The following is an 18,715-nucleotide window of genomic DNA, read 5'->3' as shown; positions in this document are numbered from 1 at the left end:
TCACGCTAGCCAGCCTGTTCCAGCCTTTGTAAGGTAGCAGCGACCTGAGCGTGCCTGTGACAAGCTCCTGATGACTTTGGTGGAAGGAGCCCAGGTGACAGTCAGTGGGCAAGCTGGCTCCCGGCTTGGCCCGGTGGCCGGTGAGCGTGTGGCACGGGCTCCGCCGCAACACGGTGCTTCGGGGATGACTTGGAGAAAACGGACTGCGCCAAGAACACTAATTATGCCAAGGTCCGGAGTGGAGGCAACCATTATTTACCTAACTTCCCACCGCAGCGGCAAAAAGTGATAAACTGGATGTCCCATCGGCTGCCGGGAAGCCATCCGGCTTTAAACCCTCATGGACTGCGTGCTATACTAACCTCTTCCTAATTTTACTTAGGGCTGATTTTAGAAAATGATGTATTTATTTGTGGTGTCCTGTTTAATAATCCAAAGTATGAGCAGGATGTTAGTTTTGTAACCTCTCCCAATCTTTCGGAAATACAGTAATAAAAAAATAGTGGTTGGGAGAATCTCTTATTTAATATACTTGGGATGAAAATTATCTGGTTCTGATTATCTAGCAATGGCCATCAATAAGACTTTGAGATCAGGGCCTAAGCGATTTTCTAGCAGCTCTAACATGCGCAGAACGCAAATGAAATTATAGACACACACACGCACACATTTTTAAACATGAATATTTACTAACATAAATAAACAGTGTTTTATAACAAAAGGCACAGATTTGCAACTATAAACAATGAAAAAATATTTACAGTTTGCACATACATAATCAAACAGCAAGTGCACAATTGGTCATTTCAGATCTTCTTTTCTATATTTTGAGATTTAGTTCCTTTCAAGCAAGTAATTTAATCAGTTCTGCAACGTCCAAATTTTTTTTTCCACAAAAACTGCTACCGATGCCAGATAAGAAAGTTTATTAAAATGAGTAATTTAGCAGCACAAGTTTTCAAATGGAGACAGTGTTGCTAACTTCTTCGTATTGGATAATAAAATAAGGGTAGCTCTGATCGTCATTAAAAATGACAAAAATCTGAGGCTCAAAGTAATTGTCCACACAGGAATCATAGAGGTCGCTGGTAATGCTGCCGGGGTTCACCGGCGGAGGTCTCCTCATGGTGTGGTTACCCACCGTGTACCTTCCTGTCAGTACTTTCGCCAGGAACATGTAATGAACTCCTTTGGGTGACCTTTTGGAAAAATTATGGGAATAGCTTGCCTTTCTGGCAAAGTAACTGCCCTGTCCAAACATGGTGGCATGCTTCCCGCAGACGCGCGGGTCGAAGTTGTGCTTGCAGATTCCATCCACCACATCCTGGGAGGTGCCGTGGAACAAATGCCTTTCGTTCATTATCCTGTCGAGCCCAGACATTTTTTTTGACATATATTCCTTTTTCCTGGAAAAGAAAACGGAAAGTGAAGATGAGTATTCATTGCAGACCTGCAAGGGAAAAGCAGTTTTCACTGCCGCTCTTAAAGTATCAGTATTATTGTCTAGAATAGTAGAGCTGTAAGAGAATATACGAAAACATTTCTATACAGATAGCAAAGCAGGTCCTCCACTTTCAAATAAAGCTTTCGTGTGAAATAAGTATTTTTGGAAGGTCCCGAGCCAATACTGCTGAAGGCAGAGCTCTTTCACTCGCACAGCGGCAAAGGCAAAGCAGCTTGAGAAGTGCCTGCTTATCTTTGCCTGTATTCCACCTTGGATGCGGAAGGAAATCTTCCTCAGAGTGAAAACAAGGGCTGTGCGGAAATTAAATCCCACTAGAGCTTCGGAAGAGGCCACAGAGAGGAACTACTGAGAGGCAGGGTGGGTGAAGATGCTCTAGACCAGCATGAATACTGTAAGAATGTCAGTCTGCTCATGCAGCCCATCCCTCGACTCCTCCTGAGATTCTGCCCTTCTTAAGAAAGGAGAGAGAATCCATAAATCTAATTTCCTATCAGTTACGAAGTGGTCAATGGATGGTAACTTTCAGACACAGCACCCTTGGTTTGCACGGGACTGACTGACACAGGGTTTTGTCTTTGCGAGACCACTGTAAGACCCTGGCTCGCATGTTCTGGGGAACCAGGGCACTAATGGCTGTCTTCAACAGAGAGATTATTTGATGAAAACAATGCCTCCTCATTCAGCTTGAAAGTGAACGGAAAGGTTTTTCAACTAGATATCTTAGATTTATTTTGAAGTTTCTGTGAAGATTATTCTACAGAAGTTATCAGTAGATAGTGTATTAAACCTCTTACACAGGAAATTTCAGGGTAAGATATTTTTCAGTACTCTTCTGATAAAGTAGTTTAACTGAAAATGCTCCTTTTCTTCAGAAAACCTGGAGTTCATGTATTCTACTTGATGATCAATGTCCATTTTGCAGCCCAAATCACATATTTTAAGGTATTTTTCCACAACTGTAAAAGAATGGTATTTGCATTCTCTTACCTTTTATATTTCTCCCAAAGAAACTGATTCTGCACTCTCAGAATTTTCAAAATTTTGTATTTGGTCTCTGGCACAGTCTTGTGAAACAGGTTATAAATGGTTCTATAGCTTTTATCTTCCTTCAGAACAGGCACTTGGATGAAGTCCTGAGATGGATCCATACTAATCCAGGTTTCAGGATAGAAGTTTGGAGAGGTAACAGCAGTCGGAGATAAGACATGTGAGGAAGCTGGTTCAGCTGACGGAGAGGGCACTGGAGAGTTGCCACCTAAGGTCCTAGTTAGGGAAGGAGAAAAAGATTGTGCTTAAACAGTCACAAATCACATTTATTTCACCACCAACGTATCTCAAGCAGTTGCTGCTCTTCAGTTCTGTAACAATTTACATCTCTCTAATGCTTGTTTAAAACAAACATGCCAGCTATTTCTGCTATTTTAATAACACCTCCATCCACACAAACTAACAACAAAATCTTGACTTTCAGGGATGCTGTTCCATGGAGAGAAAAACACCAGCAGGCAGTAAGATTAAAAGCCTACTATCGTCATTATTCACATTCTGGGGTGGGGTTATAAACTACAGACAGGCGGAACGCTACCAAATACAATTATTTTGTATGCTAGCTATAAAGCATTAGTGATTTTAACATAGCAAGTAGGACATAAGGAATAAGAAAAGATTAATAATGTGGCAACATTCGACCTAATTTCCTTAAAATACAATACAAGGGGTAGATACATACACTGTCTTGTACAGCATGAATAATGAATAACCCCAACTAATAACATTTTATAGGCAAAACTTGCTGATATTTCACTGCATTATGCAGAAGAGGAGACGCTGTGTTTTCAGTACTACCCAGTACCGTGCCGAGGAAGGCTCTCTCATTTTCCTTTGCATGGGCCAGATGTAGATTTGCATTTGCAGTTGCTTCTTTTCATGCACCAGACCAGCCCCTCCTCTGGGGAACGCTGCCAGGTAAAGGGTCGGGAAGGGGAGCAGGAGGGGAGCTGCTGCCTGTAACGGCCGTGGCAGGGAAACAGCACGGATGCAAGAAAAAGAACAGACACCAGTAAAATCCAGTTAAGGACATCAGCTGTGGTGTGGCCAGACTTCGTTCTTAATAAATACCTGCACCTCTGCGGAATTTTTCACACTCTTGAAGCTGCTAAATTTAGATAAAGAGCGTGGCATTTGTGGCTTATGTTCCCCTGATTATAATCTGAACAAGCAAGCCTTACTCAGCTGAATAATCCTCACCCGTTGGAGTTCTCCCACTTACGTCAATGAAAACACTCTGCACACATAAAGCTTGCAGGTTCAGGGTCTGGTTTTCACTTGAAGCACACAGCTCTTCAGCTCCTGCAAGCTGGTGAGGTTCCCTTTCAGTTGCAAGAATAGATAGGACTATCTCAAAATTTCATCAGATGAGTATTTTACCAAAGTATTTTTACAGGAAAAGCTGCTCTTGACTCCAGGACCAACCAGCAATGAATGCAAATAGGTAAGGTCCACTCAGAAGTAGGCAGCTTTTTTTAGGGAAGACTACGAAGTCCCAGGTACTCGCTGTCTGGCTGGAGGTGACCCAAGGGGAATCTTGTCTCTAAACTGCACAGACGACCTTAAATTAAACTTCATTAAATTAAATTTTAATGAACATTGAAGTTCATGTAATTTCTCAGGTCCCTTGTGCTCTGATAACATATCACTGCCAATGTGTAAGGAGAAAACCTGTTCTGACTAGGAGGAAATGGGGAAAGGGAATCCTTTGTGTATTCACCTTGGGCAAGCTGAGGTTTGACAACATCCAAGGTCAAATCCTGCCTCCCCGCCTATACGCAATGGGATTTCGCACACAGGAGCAGCAGACAAACTCTATTCCCTACACCATCTTTGTAAAAAGAAAGTTTACTGGCAAGTAAACAAACTCTCAAAGCTTTGCTAAAGGCAAAGCCATTTTCTCCAGAGTGACTCTCCAGGAATCAATCCGCTTTTGTTCAGGCACGATGCTGCCTGAAAAGCTGTGAAACTGTGACTTCTGCACCCAGCCAGTCTGTTCCCAAAGTACACAATCACAGAGCAACTGCTGATTCTCCCTGCTCGTTAGCCTGCTTGTTTCTGCAGAGCCAACATAATTACCTAGATAAATAAGAACTCTACTGCTATTCACATCTTACCTACAGAAACATCAGTTAAGGTTGGCTTTCAGAATATTTAATGCTGGCGATATATGAGCCTGTGTGTGATTTTTTTGTGTGACCCAGAAATAATTTCACATGATTTTCTGATTGCAGGTTGAGCTTTTCAGGTCTAGGAAAAAAGTTAGGGGGAAAATAGTCTATTTTTAAAATGATACATTTGATCTGGATCAGAGAGACAGTCAACTGTAACTGCACTCACACTTTTTAGAGCAGACATGCTCTTTAAAAAAGCGTTCATGTGGTTTTCACCTGCTGTTCAAAGCTAAAAAGAGACCTCACTTCATTTGCATGGATTTGACTCAACTCAAAATTCTTCTCACTGCTTATTAATAGTTCAACAGAAACCCAGAAGATGAATTTTTCTAAGAATGACTGTTAAAACAGCAGTCTGCAATATTACATTGTGTATTTAATTTTTTTTTTCCCCTCCTAAAGTCAATGGGTAAAAAACATTACTGTAGAACCTCATTCACTCACACTTGGACTGGAAGACCAGGCACAGATTAACAATAAGTTATGGATTAATGAATAAGACATCAAACACAATAAAAATACTGCAATCCTTTGGTGTACTTTGTTCATTTTTTCTGACTAGTGTAAATTATTTGTAAGCATTTATTATACAAGGGAAGCCATTAAAAAGTCAGCATTTGTCAACCACCATCACCCACTTCCCACTGTTTCTATTCAAGAATTCTTTCCCACTTTTATAACACATTTAAGCAGGTGGGAGGGGAGGGAAATGAAAAATCTCAGGTAGCATGGTGTGACAAGTGGAGGCAAATACTGACTTCTTAAGGATAGCTCCCATAAATATTTAAAATACTCTTTTGTTCCTTGCTAAGAATTGGTAGGTTTTTAAGTGAGCATCACAAGGTCTTTAGATAAAGAAAACAAGAATGAGGTTTACTGCAGAACAACTGAAATTTCAGAGCCGCATGAGTGTAGAACCCTCAAGGGTCCACTAAAATTAGTGGGAATTGCATAATTTTAGCCTATCTCAAAATTATAGACTTACACTGTAGTAAAAAGCAGTCGCTTTGGCAGCAAAACATCAGCAAAATCGTTATTGTTCGTTAAGATGATAATCAGAATTGCTATAACCACAAAGTCCACAGTTGGTCTTTTTACCTGCATCCTCCCAGTACTTCTTCAATAATTTTGGGTTTCCTTCCTGTAAAACCGTACCTAAAAATGTTTCCAACAACCATGTGTTTGGAAGCTCTGACCAAATTCACGTTCACCTCGCAATCAGATGCGGTAACGACTCTGCAGGCTAATGAGCATTCTAGCCCTACTGCAGCAGTTAAAGCTCCTTTGATTGGCCCACATGCCAAGCTGCCAGTCAGACTAATGACTTCCACCCCTTTGCTAACAGGACAATATGTTCCTAACTACTGAACTCTGACAATAATGTTTCCAGCTGTGCTGATGAGATCACAAAAATGGTATTTTTATGAGTTGTAATCAAAAATGACTACAGCACAACACTTTCCTCACTATGACTTTGATGGGTGAGCATGTTCACCCCCAGTTGAGATGACAATAAAAACAAGGCATTCTTTAATTGTGCTTGAAAATTACAAAATGTTTGTGAACGCTCGTTTTTATAGGACCTAGAACTGATAGCCTGGCAGTCACTATAGCTGGTGAGATGCTGAAAGCTGGACAATACTTTGGCAAACTTGAAGTACGTCTGAGCTTCTGATGTTCCGAGATCCACAAGGTACATTATAACCTTTAAATAATAAACAGAGCCTTGCAGTAAGGAGTTCCTCAGGTAATATTTATCTTGAAAAGTGGCAAGCGAGAGCTGCCAGTATGACAGAGATTTTTTATTATTGCTTCTGATTTTTCTACCCAGTGATGCCTATTTCTTTGTCACATCTTAAGGAATACAATTCTCACAGGCAGACCAACATGGAGAACAAATGCAAAGTTTCCATTTTGCTGGGATACGTACTGTAAAAACGGCATCAGCACAATGCATGAGCGAAGAAGGGGTCTCCTCTTGATTTCTCTTCTGAAACACGCATTTTGCTGGAATCCATCCTTGATGTTTAGGATATACTGATTATGCCAGGTAACAAACCGAACCTCTTTCAGACCCCGGCAGCTGGCTTCTTCTATCAATCTTACAACAGGCTGTTTCAAGAAAATTAAGAAAACAAAAAACATATACATGATAAATTACATGTTCAAAAATTAATATATTTGCCAGACACCTCAAAGAATCCCTTCTCTCTACTCCTTTCCCATCTCCTCTCTTTCCTCTGCTCTAGGGCACAAGAACATTTAGACTGCTGAAAAATGTTCCGTTACCTGTTTGTAAGATCTGCCAACAAGGCAGGTTTCACAATTTTCCTACGTAATTGGTGCTGGTGCTATCATATTTTTACATGTCAAATGTTATTACCAGTATCTAACCCAAAACTCCCTTGCCACAAATTACTTACTTTTTGTCTTTGCCCCCTGAATGTGAAAAGCAGAAGTCTGCTGTAGAACAATCTTTTATATATTAATATATTCTCTCTCCTTTTTTTTTTTTTCCCCTACACTAGGGAAACCCAGTTCTTTTAACCTCTCCTCACAGGTCAAACATCCTAAATTTCTTGTTATTTGTGGTGCTTTCTTCCAGACTCTCTCCAGTTCTTGCATTTTTTTTTTCATTTGCAAAGCCCCAAACTGTATACAGTGCTCTGCCTTAACCTTCCTACTATGCTTACAAAGTCAGTGTGGCCTGTGAAAAAGAGGAACGTGATCACTGGTGGAGATATTTTTGGTACTGCCAACATTGTAAGACACTGATGAGGTTTTATTCAAAATATTAGGTACTGCTCTGGCCAGCCAAAGATGAGCTCTTAACTACCACAGGTATTTAAAAGGCTTACTGGAGAGCTTACTCGAATGAAGTGAATAGAAGTATTCTGGTTTTGTTTGGTTTTGTCTAGCACAATACTGTTAGACAGTGTACGTGACTTCTGTGTCCATAATTGGGGTTAAAGAGTTGAAAGACAGAAGGTCTATTTAAAACCTGATATGGAAAACCGTGGCTGTTGCAGACCAAAGGGCAATGGTGACGCTGGATTGAGTGTGCATAAACCGTCGGTGAATAGATTTCAACTAGATATTTAGGAAAAGGTCCCTAAGGAGCCGGGGCTGGCAGCTGTGGGACCATCCAGCTGCAGCAGCGAGACAGCAAAGGGCTGGATCCAGCGACTCTGGAGGCTCATGTCCTGCACTGCGATGTCTTTGGGGACAGGTAAATAAATTAAAAACTGCAAAGCTTAGTGGTAGTGGTGTTAAAAAGGCTGCAGAAAGCTGTCCACCCCACCCCCTGTCTCTAAAACCAGATTTCTAGGGATTAGAAGGGACTTTCTTGGTACCGATGTGGGCCAGTTTGCTCTCAAATTTGACAATTCGGTCAGTCTCCGTGTCTCTGATTTCAGGGATAATTCAAGGTGCAGTCCAGCAGAGCACAGTTCTCCTTTTATTGCTTTTTCAGTTCAACACTGACCTTCTTGATTATCTTCCTCAATAATAACTCTAAGTAACTTTCCTGAATGTTCAAAGAAACAGACTAAAAATGTATATATAGTTTATAGTATATACTGTTACAACCCAAAAGCAGGATTCTGGAACATGTTAAGTACCTCAGAGTACTCTCTCCAGCCAAAGTGGTCCCTGCAGAAGTATTTCCAGACCGTGTAGTAGTTGGAGCTGGAGCTGGGGCAGGAAGGTGTGGACAGCCGCCGCATTTGGTCAAACTCAACAGTTTCATATAATTTCATAACATTCAAATCCACCCAAAACTCATGTCCCCTGGAAAGAACAAGAAAAACAAAGAACTCTCACCTTTTGTAATCCATTAAAAAGATCACTCCGAGATAACAAAACAGTCAGAACTACATGTCACACAACCCCCATTGACCATGAAGATGTCCCATGAGTTTGAATTGGGCACAACACGGGGACAAGCATGTAGAGTAGGACCCTGAAGAGCTGTGAGGGCAAAGCAACTCTTCAAAAGTCTCCGGGGACAATGGTGGAAAACCCATGGTCTTCAGCACAGAAAAACAAAAACCCAAACCCAGCAGCCTTCCTCATCCAGTGGTATATATTCAGTATGCATGAATGGTACAAAAATCAATATACATACCCTTGACATTTTGAGCATACTAAGTAAATACAACACACAACCATATTTGATGAAGCAGCCACACACTATTCAAAAGGTTACTCTTGTGAAAGTTAGTGTTTCAGGGAAGAAAAGAAAATGTAAATGGCTCCAGATGAGGAGCATCTGCTGCCAATCCACCAGAGAGTTCGAGTATCTTTCATCACGTGCAGCAGAAGAGAACTAGCATAATATGAAAAGGAAACGTGATTTCACAATTTTGGAGCCTGCACTGAGGAATACTGGCCTTTTTTTTTTTTTTTTGAGTAGCTATATTGCTGCTACAAAAATCAACGCCAGTATACAACTTCACGTAAAGCAAATGGCACTTTCAAAAGGACCCAACAACAGGGTGCTACAAATTAAGAACCAGAGTATACCCTTTATCTAAAGGAGAAAATAAAAGTGCATTTCCTCTACACTTTACAAAGTTGTGTTTAACAGTGACTGTGGAACGCCTCAGCAAATAGTTTCGAATGCTGTTTCATTAGAGTGAAGGGAGAGACATCAAATTAAAGAACATTCTCAAGTAAAGCATAGAGTTCTAAAGCTCTGCTGCTCATTAGACAATCACTGGTTTATTAGCAATCAAGAACTTAAGAAATTCATAGAAATTGGAAGAAATGACAGTAATATTCATTCCCTACAAAAGTCATTTTTTAGAACCGGGATTAACATATTTTCAAAATAATGCTGTTTACATAATTAGTTTTCTACTTTTATAATCTCTTTACAAGTTGTCAGCTTACTGGCATTCATTAACAGTTACTAATCTTTGGCAAGTGGAAATGCAGCTTTTGAGACTATATAAAATATTTTCTTTGAATTCTTAACAGTAAACATAAATCAAGCTGATACTTGAAATCTACAGTTTATTTTTAAATGAAATTTGCCACATCAAGTGACAGCTACTCTAAACATCGATATGATTTTATGCATACAGATTTGCTTGAGCATGGCTGCAATTTTGCTAACTATTTCACACTCTTACCAGTACAGTTCCTGAAGAGTTTTATTATACTACTTTCACAGAAAACTACTGAAGAGTTCCCACTTTAAAAAATGATGATCAGCTGGAATGGTCCTTCGTTTCTCAACAGGAGGTACAGGTGTGTAGCTGTTCTTAGTGTTTATCATCATCAATTAACTGCATTTGGGTCTGTGAAGTGCTAAGCGCAGTTTGAAGTATTAAGGCTTTCCTGAGACAGACAAAGACACAATGTGTCTGTTCCCATGGGCTCCCCATCAGGGGATCTGATCCACTGCTGTTTGGGTAAATTTAGTTTGCTCTCTTTGTTTTCAATAAACTTTCATATAGACTTACAGAAGAGTCCCAAAAGTCAAATCAAATGCCTGAAAAATGCAACTCCATGAGCTACGTCGAAAATTCTTTGGACACAAAACCCATTCTTTTTGCAACTCGGCCCCAGCCGGCACGAGCTCCGTCCGAGCCCTTGGAGGGACAAGTCGTCCCCCCTGGGGACGACTGTCCCTGCCACAGCATCAGCAACGGCTCCAGCCACCTTTCTTCCCCTTCACGCTGAGAACTTGCTACCGAAAAGGAACATCTTGCCCGTTGCCTGAACATGGCTCTCTAAAAACTGTCATAGAACCACGCTAATTAAGATGAAAATTTTGTCGGGATGACACTATCACGCCAAATCCATAGGTTTAACAGTCTGTTCCCTACTTGCAGCAACGGCACACAGAATCATTATGGTTAGAATATGAGTATGGGAGGACACCGGCTATTCTGTGTAGGAGGTGTATTCTAATAACCCGTGTCTTCCCCTCCAAGCTGCATCCCACCGCGAGAAGTTTGATACACTAATTAAAGCTGACATCCCACAGCCCACTGCATCAGTGGATGGTGCACGGGCACCCACGCAGCTCAAGAAAACGCGTACGACAATAGCACGACAAGACAAAACTCGGATACGAGATCTAGTCAGAAGGAAAACTAGCACTAACCAAAATAAATGACCAGTATGAAGGGACTGGAATTAAATGCAGGGCTTAAAAAAACCACACACCCTTTCTGGAGTGAAAAGACTAATAACAGATCACCCCATCTTCCTGGTGTGTAGTCATTTTGTTCCATGACAACAAGCTACAATCTAGTTTATTTGAAAACAATGTGTGAAATCATGAGGAAATCATCTCTCTGGAATACCAAGTTCTGTTATTATTTATAGTATTTGCAGGCAGCACTGTAAGTGTGATTTCACTGTAAGCTTTCTTCAGTCAATTTCTTCATTAATATATTTTTAATGCTACTTTCTCTTATCAAAACGTAGTCTTACAATTCTGAATTTCAGTGCCTAGCAAAGCTGTCATTTTTGAGCCAGGCGCATTTAGCGATTGATATTGTTTATATTATGATTTTGGAGTGAGGAGTTGGACTCACTGTTTTGGGGTCATGTTGCAGCTACAAATCCAAGCCCTGAATTGAGACCCCCAGATACTGTGCTGCGTATTGTATGAAACAAATACCCCAAAAGATATTTCTCAATACAAAACCTCAAAATTCAACCATTCATTCTCACGTCAATCTCTTTTCAAGTCAAATACTGTAACACGGTTCTCCCTACTCCAAAGATCTGTGACCTCCAAGAAAGTACAAAGAAATGGAAAACCTCTTTGAGTTAATTGTTTTCTTTTAAAGGTGGTAAAACCCAGAGGATTATTTCATTTTATTGTAACTTTTAATGTTGCATCCATTATAGTGAAAACTGATAATGAAAAAATGTTTGCAGTAGTTCTATGCCAACGCAGTGCAAAGCAAAGAGAATCTGAAAATCAACATACACTCTAAACATGATCAAGATTATTCACTAGCATGCTGAACTCTTTTCAAAGTAATCACATACTGGTTAATATCCTAAAAAGTTAAAGGTCTGTAAACTTTTGAAGACTGGAAAACAAATTCCACAGGCACTCAAAACATGGCTGGCTTCCAGTACGTGACTTGGGTATTTCTAATATGGGCTTAACTGAGTTAAAATACAGTCTCCAACAGACACACATAGCTCTGTAGCAAAGCGAGGAGAATCAAAGTAACGCAATGGGAGGGATCCTGTAGAAGGAAAACCACTTTCTGACACGAACACAGTACGAGACTGCTTTTTCTCCTGCTTTTAATGCAGAGCAAGCAGATCTTCAGGATGAACTCCTGAAACTCTGGGTTGACAGTGCATATGCAAAAAAGGGTATTTGTGTGCAGACAGGTTCCAGCTGCAAAACATGTGGGGAACTGTAGGGTTTCTACATGCCATTCTTCTAGTAGTGCTGTAACAAGACAAAAACTTCACATACGATTCCAGTAAAAGAAACTGTGATAAGTTTTTTTCCTACAACAAACAAAATCTGTGCACAGCTAAGTGTGCATCTACATATCTCTCTGTTTAAGATTCATAAGGCTGGCAGCTAACAACAGCTTACAGTGGAAATAGCTGCTCTGAAAGCTCAACATTTTTGTGCAAAACCTGCATAGAACGTGCCAAATTATTTCTCAGTACCGAGAAATGTAATGATTGTCTGCTGTTTGGAATTTTTTACATTTTTGGAGCTCACCATTTCTGCCTCTTCTTTACCAGATTCCCCTCCCTTATAAGCAAACTGAAAAGGGCAGGATGGTCATCACTCATTGACTTGTGCTGACGATTCGCTGTAACGAGAGCCCAGCCATCAAGCACCGAAACAGCCGATTACCACCCCTTCAAACATTCTTCTTGAAAGCCGACCTATGATGCAACACATTTAAGTGTTCTTGTTCTCCCATTCCTAAAGAGAACTGCTCTGACGGCAAAGGTCACACCATCTCTCAGCGACCCACCTTTCGGTTCGTGCCTTGCTCCCGCGCACCTCGCACTGCTTTTCGGCTTCATCCATCCAAACCTATCCCTCTTCAATTAAAGATGGGGACACCGGCACTGGGCAGTTGCCACCTGGGCTTCCTTAAAGTTTCTCTCAGAGTAAGAGCTGCCAGCTCAGAAGCCAAAAAAAGCTCTAATTATTTCTTGAAGAAAAAAATGCAGTCGAGATATTTCTTGGTATGGTATCCTCTATCCATTTCCCTTAGCTGTGAATAGGGAAAAGTTCAGCAGTTTCAGGATGTAACATAGCAGAATCTTCCTGAAACTCCAACTTCTGTTAAACTAGGGATGCTTTAAAAATGGTATTTTTATTTTTCAAGTTGGTAAAGTGTTTAGAATGCTACTTCCTATTAATTTTAACAGAAAATTAAGTGACCAAAATATCTAAACACCCCGAAATCTACACAGCAGTGTTTTATTTTTTCCCTGAATACTTTAACTAAAAACTTTTCAACTCTACACACATTTTCTACCTAACAATTAATTATTCAGCCTAACACTGCATTATTTTATACAGCTGAAAATTTTAGACAAATGCATTTATTTAAGTGACTGCACCTGAAAAACACACGATGTGCCCAAAAGCCTACCTGGTTTGTTTTTTTTCCCTAATTTTAATACTGGGAATAAGGAAAGATACTCTTTCACAAAAAACCCTGATGCACATAAAAGATATATTACTCCAATGCTCATTTACATTCTTTAACTGTGTTTCTCTGTTCGGAAGTATTAACTTTTTTAAATTATAACATTTACTGGCTTTTAAGCTCTGAAATCCTAAAATATATTCAGCAAAGTTGTTTAATAATAGCTCTTCAGTTAAAGCACTTCCTCTGTATATTAAAAAGCCTATTACCAGCTTACATAATGCAAAGCCATGAAAAAAAATGAATTGTGATTACAGCAAGTGATTGCGTGATTACATTCCTGGCTTCAGCTTTAAGACGCCAGTGATGAAAGCAAATGTGACAACTGCACCTCTGAACTGCCCAAGGCCTAAATATAGGCAAAAGACCCCAAATTTAGGGTTCAAGAACAGTAAAAATGTGAGATGCTCAAGGTTACATCTGATATGTTCTTTAGCATAACATAACTTTATCGTCAGCACTGTATAATGATTTACTACTTCTTAAGAACAGCATACACTATCTATAGTAAAGGGTATCCTACATAATGTATAGATTGTGGATAAGATATAGATTGGGGGAGGGAAGAACCAACAATAAACCAGCAAGGCACACATCACCTTGTTTTGTGCCCTGAAGGGAGCACGAGAAAACACGTAGCGCATCACGGGCACGTCATTGCACAACTAACGGCACCTCCAGGAGATGCTCGCATGCGATGGCAATGAAACACACGGGTACTACGATGGTGACAGCAGCAGAACAAACACACGCACAAACCCAGCAATTAAAATCCTTTCTGGTGCGCAGGCGCATCCCAACACCTCCTCTGCACCGCCTCCAAAAGACGAGCTCCACGAATGGGGTCTGTCACTCTTTATACTTTTCCTGGGCAGTTTGCGTTAAGGAAGAAGGAGAGTTTTGTAGCTAACGCGACAAAAAAAAAAAAAAAAAAAAAATTTAAAAAACCCTAGTGTTGTTACTCATGGACTTTGAAGTCTCTATCTGGAAATACCAGCCTGGAGAAAAGCAGGAAGGCAACGATGAAGGCTACAATTTGTCAGACGTTCAGGAAAGCAGGAGATGTATTCCAGTACCTCGGTGGGGCAATGTGTTAACTCCCAGTACCCCTCTGCATCATGCAGCAGGAACAGCCTTCAGTACAGCTAGAAACCAGTAATAAGAACAATGCTGTCTTTTTCTACAGAAAAATGTACTAAACCTCTCTGCAAACACCACAAAACTTTGCATCACCTTGCTTCTGAGGTAGAAAATTACTATCCTGGTTTTTCCCTGGGAAAGACAGATACACAGAGAGATAAACTAGCTCCTCCAAAGTCCCACAGAGGATCTGCGACAGAGGTGGGAACAGAGTTTTCTTAAGAACTTCTCTTCCCTGACTAAGCAAATAAAGGTCTCTATTTATAAAATAAAGCACTTCAATAGAATTATTTGCACTGAAAGAATAAACAGATTGAACTCTCAAGAACACAGCACACAAACCCAAATTTGGTGTTGTACAGCAGCGCAGTTCAAACTAAAATTCCACAAGCGCTCTCAATAGCAGAGCCTGGTTCCTTGAGGAAGTTACATTTTCTCTGTACCCTAACTATAAGAAATAACACAAAGACATAATCTCTTCAGGACACTGAACGGAGTAGGTACCTCGACCAGCAAGTTACAACACTGAAGTCCTTTTTCAGACAAGTGTAGCCTGCTAAAATAAGGATATGTCAGCTCAGTCTTCCTTGCATCCTTCTGAAGAACTTCAGCCTAACATGTGAATCATCTGTGCCCTTTCCGTTCAATAAGACAAATGTTCGCTAGATGTTATGTACAAATAGATGACAGGGAGAAATTTTTTTATAAGTGCTACGAAAATGCATGTGGTTTCCAACTCTTCTCCTAAGTTCAGTTATATGTCATGAGTCTTACCGCAAACAGGGTTCAGAAAAAAAAGAAACCTAGCAATCAACAAAGGTCTGTACAGGAAATGAAACTCGGTTCCCATCAGAACAGCTGTGATACGAAACAAGACTGAGAGTTAAACAGCACTTAGATGATGAAACTGTTGATTTTCTCTCTATGACTAAACCAGTTCCTCTCTGCAATAGCAACAACCTGAAAGCCACTCAGGGGAACAAATGAACTTAAAAGAGCCAAACAGGTACGCAACGCTTTTGTACTTAAGTCTGAAAGATTAGTCACCTTGAGCTGGGTTACTGTAGGAGATGCAAGTCAGGCATTTACATTCGCTGGTGACCCAAACTCGGCAGTATTTCACCTTACTTGTAACAAACAGCTGTTTGAAGCTGCAGGCTGTAGTCCAGCTTTGGGTGAAGGACCAAGTGTTTAAACTCCACTGTATGAAACCAAACTTCACTTGGAGTATATTGTCTTAATAAGACCTTTCTTTTTAAGCAAAGGTACTGAAACAGGATCATCAGATCTTAGACAACAGCATCCAAAATTTGCTCCCATCAAAACCAACACTGATTCCATAGGAAGCAACAGTAAGCAAGGGCCCAGGTAACACTCACAAAGGGACATGCATCAAACAGCCCTTCGCAACATAGCCATAAAAATGCAGCCAAAGCCTAGTTATTGCTACAAGGAGTGTGAAAAGAAAACAGGAACCTTCCCTCACAGAAGCAATGCTTTGCATCAGGGCAAGAACAAAAACAAGCTGGTAAACATGATCCCGCGGTCCTGACCGTGTCAGGTTCTCATCATTCTTAAACTGAAGAGAGGGGCAGCAGGTAACAGGGCAGGAAATTAGTTTCATGTTTTATTTAATTGGTTCCCTCATCATGTCACACTGCTTCTCTCTGCTGTGACTGTAAGCCATGCAGGAGGTCTACAGTGAGACTCAGAAAAGGGAAAGGTGCTACAGAAAGATTTACCTCTACACTTAAAAGACTCCATCATCATCAGAAAAAAAAAAAAGAAAATCTATCAGTATAGTAGTAGCTTTGCTGCTTTTCCTATATTTATTTTTTTTTAAAGTTGGAAAGGCAGGTTTTCCTGCCTTTACAGTTGGTGACTGGGGGTGCTTGAAAAAGCAAGCTTCTGTAATTTTCACAGTAAGAGGGTCTAGCCTGACTTGCATGCTTGTAAGTCTGAAACAAGTACTGGGATACTGGTCCAGATATATACACAGCTTAGATGAAAGCCTGGCCCCAGATCTTTTCTGGCAGGGAGAGGGGAAAAAAAAAACCAACAACAACAAAAAAATTCAATCTATCAAGCTCTCTCACACACAAAGATACCATCTCTGGATCAGGAAGTCATTGAGGCATGACTGCTGGTAGATAAGAGACTGTACTGAGAAGTATGTTTGTTCTGTTCTACTCTTCCCAAGAAACCCACTATTGGCCACTTTTGAATATGAGGTACTGGGTTAAAGTGGTTCTTTGGTGTGAAGTACTGTTAAGTTCTAAAAGTCTGTAGCAATGAGGATGTCAAACACATGCAAATCTTCCAAGGATTACTGCAGGTACCATATTTCATAATTCAAATCCAAGTTACATCTTCTGTTTGCAGTAGAGGATAAACATGGATGTCCTTGTCTGAGGTAGATTGCTAGTTTCAAAGGTCTCCTACCCACACCGGATCAGGATATGTTTTGCAGGGAGTTTTGTTTGTTAGCTGTAATTTTTATATCAGTGGATATTTCAGAGGTGGCATAAGCACAGCTCTGAGTGGCAGCAGAGCTGGTCTAGGACAGCGTTTTCACATCATGAGAGAGGCATTCCCTTTCACAAAGCTGCAATATGAACACTTCTAAAATGCCTAGCTGGAGCCCCACTTTCAAAGCCCCATTTTTCAAAAACATTCTGCACAGACAGGCCTGGGTTTTTTTAGAATTCTGTCCACTCTCAGGACTTAAAATACCTCTGAGATTTATGATATATAATGAAACTGCATCAATTTCATCAATGCTTTACATAAGATGATCATGTAGAAGTCGGACATTGACCAGTGACCGCCAACTCTGGATGTCTGAGTTTCTGAATGTTCCATCCAATGTTTCACATCACCCCCTCCGCATCCAGCTTCCCAAAGAAGGACTCCTTTATACACTGGACTACAAGTACCAAATTTTGCAATTATTACTCAGCTCAAATCCCTACCGATTTCAACAAACACGTGTACCAATTAGGAGGGAACTTCATGACCACGGCTCTTGCTAAGCAAATAATTGTAACAGACTCTTTCTGTTCCTCCTCCTCACCGAAACGGGCAGGCAGACAATGCTACGACCCTGTGCCTGCTGCGTTACCTGTAAGCAACTCTTCTGAGCAATCTGTTTCTCCCATTATAAATCTTTGTTTCAGAAAGGACTGTTTTATTACCATAAGTACACAGGGAACAGACTGACCTCAACCTGAAGCCAGGTGACAGCTGTTTCCAAAACTGTAATCTGTTTATCGACATGAAACAAGAAAAGGGATATACGAGTGATTGCTGATTCCTATGGCAGCTCGGCATAACACTTGTAACTTCCCTAGATTTGTATAGCTAGAAGCCAATTAGTTTTATTTCATATGTAAATGATACTATAAAGTGGAGCAAACAGGAATTCATTGGAGCATACTATTATAAAGCACAAGGCAAACACTTCTAAAATCACTTCACATGCTTTTTATTTAGAGTCTCTGTCTTGCATTCCTTCTAGCAAGGAATTAAAAGAAGTTCAAAACCATTCAGCTGTGTATATTCAAGAAACACCACACACAAAATCGCCAGGCACAATGAATTTCAGCTGTTTTCTCATCTCCGGTGTTATCAATAACACATGAGTTATCTCATACACTGTGGCAGCTGTGCAGACCAGAAAGATAACTTCCTAAATTTAACTATTCAATTGGGCAGATGACCTCCAGAAGTCCCTGAATGACTGAAATGCTTCCACTGTGCTCTATATGATTTTAAAATCATGTAAGCATATTCTAACAGCATCAGAGAAACAAGTTATCCCATGAACACAAGACAAAGGAAACCTAGTTTCCTGTACATTTATTTTTGTCCTTACCCTTCCTTCCCAGCTCCCTCCATATCCCCATTGATAATCCCATTGGGGAACACACAGTATTTACTCTGACTTCATCCAAGAACCATGCATGTATACTGAGTAATTAGTCAGCTGCTCTCAGGCAGAACACGTACCATTGGAGGTCCACCTGCTTTTCCCTGACTGGAGCCATTTCATTTGGCCTTTCTCTTCTAGCTCGAAGCAGCCATTTCATAAAACTTACAGAAATTACGGGGGGCAGGGGGTGGGGTGGGTGTAGAAATCAAAGCAAATACAAGAAGATGTTGTTTCATGTGAGTTGGGATATGCCGGGGTACACGTAGTTGAACTGCAGTTCCCATGGCACACA

The 18,715-nt window shown here is 40.6% G+C and overlaps 1 protein-coding gene across 15 annotated transcripts in view; it reads right to left on the bottom strand.

The window, feature by feature from the left end:
* Positions 1–667: 667 nt before the first annotated feature.
* The window catches only part of TIPARP (TCDD inducible poly(ADP-ribose) polymerase), a 42,175-nt gene continuing 24,127 nt past the window's right edge, over positions 668–18,715 (bottom strand). For all 15 annotated transcript variants that reach the window (XM_075031251.1, XM_075031253.1, XM_075031252.1 and 12 more), the window contains 4 exons: positions 8,307–8,475; positions 6,617–6,798; positions 2,453–2,728; positions 668–1,406 (listed from right to left, as the gene is read on the bottom strand). In XM_075031251.1, the coding sequence (XP_074887352.1) occupies positions 959–1,406; positions 2,453–2,728; positions 6,617–6,798; positions 8,307–8,475 (1,075 nt within the window). In that variant the 3' untranslated portion in view covers positions 668–958. The remainder of the gene's footprint in view (positions 1,407–2,452; positions 2,729–6,616; positions 6,799–8,306; positions 8,476–18,715) is intronic.

This window comes from Buteo buteo, chromosome 7, assembly GCF_964188355.1.
Source record: "Buteo buteo chromosome 7, bButBut1.hap1.1, whole genome shotgun sequence".
Lineage (NCBI taxonomy): Eukaryota > Metazoa > Chordata > Aves > Accipitriformes > Accipitridae > Buteo > Buteo buteo.
The sequence above is the reverse complement of the archived record's forward strand: the minus strand, read 5'-3'. Positions and strand labels throughout refer to the sequence as shown.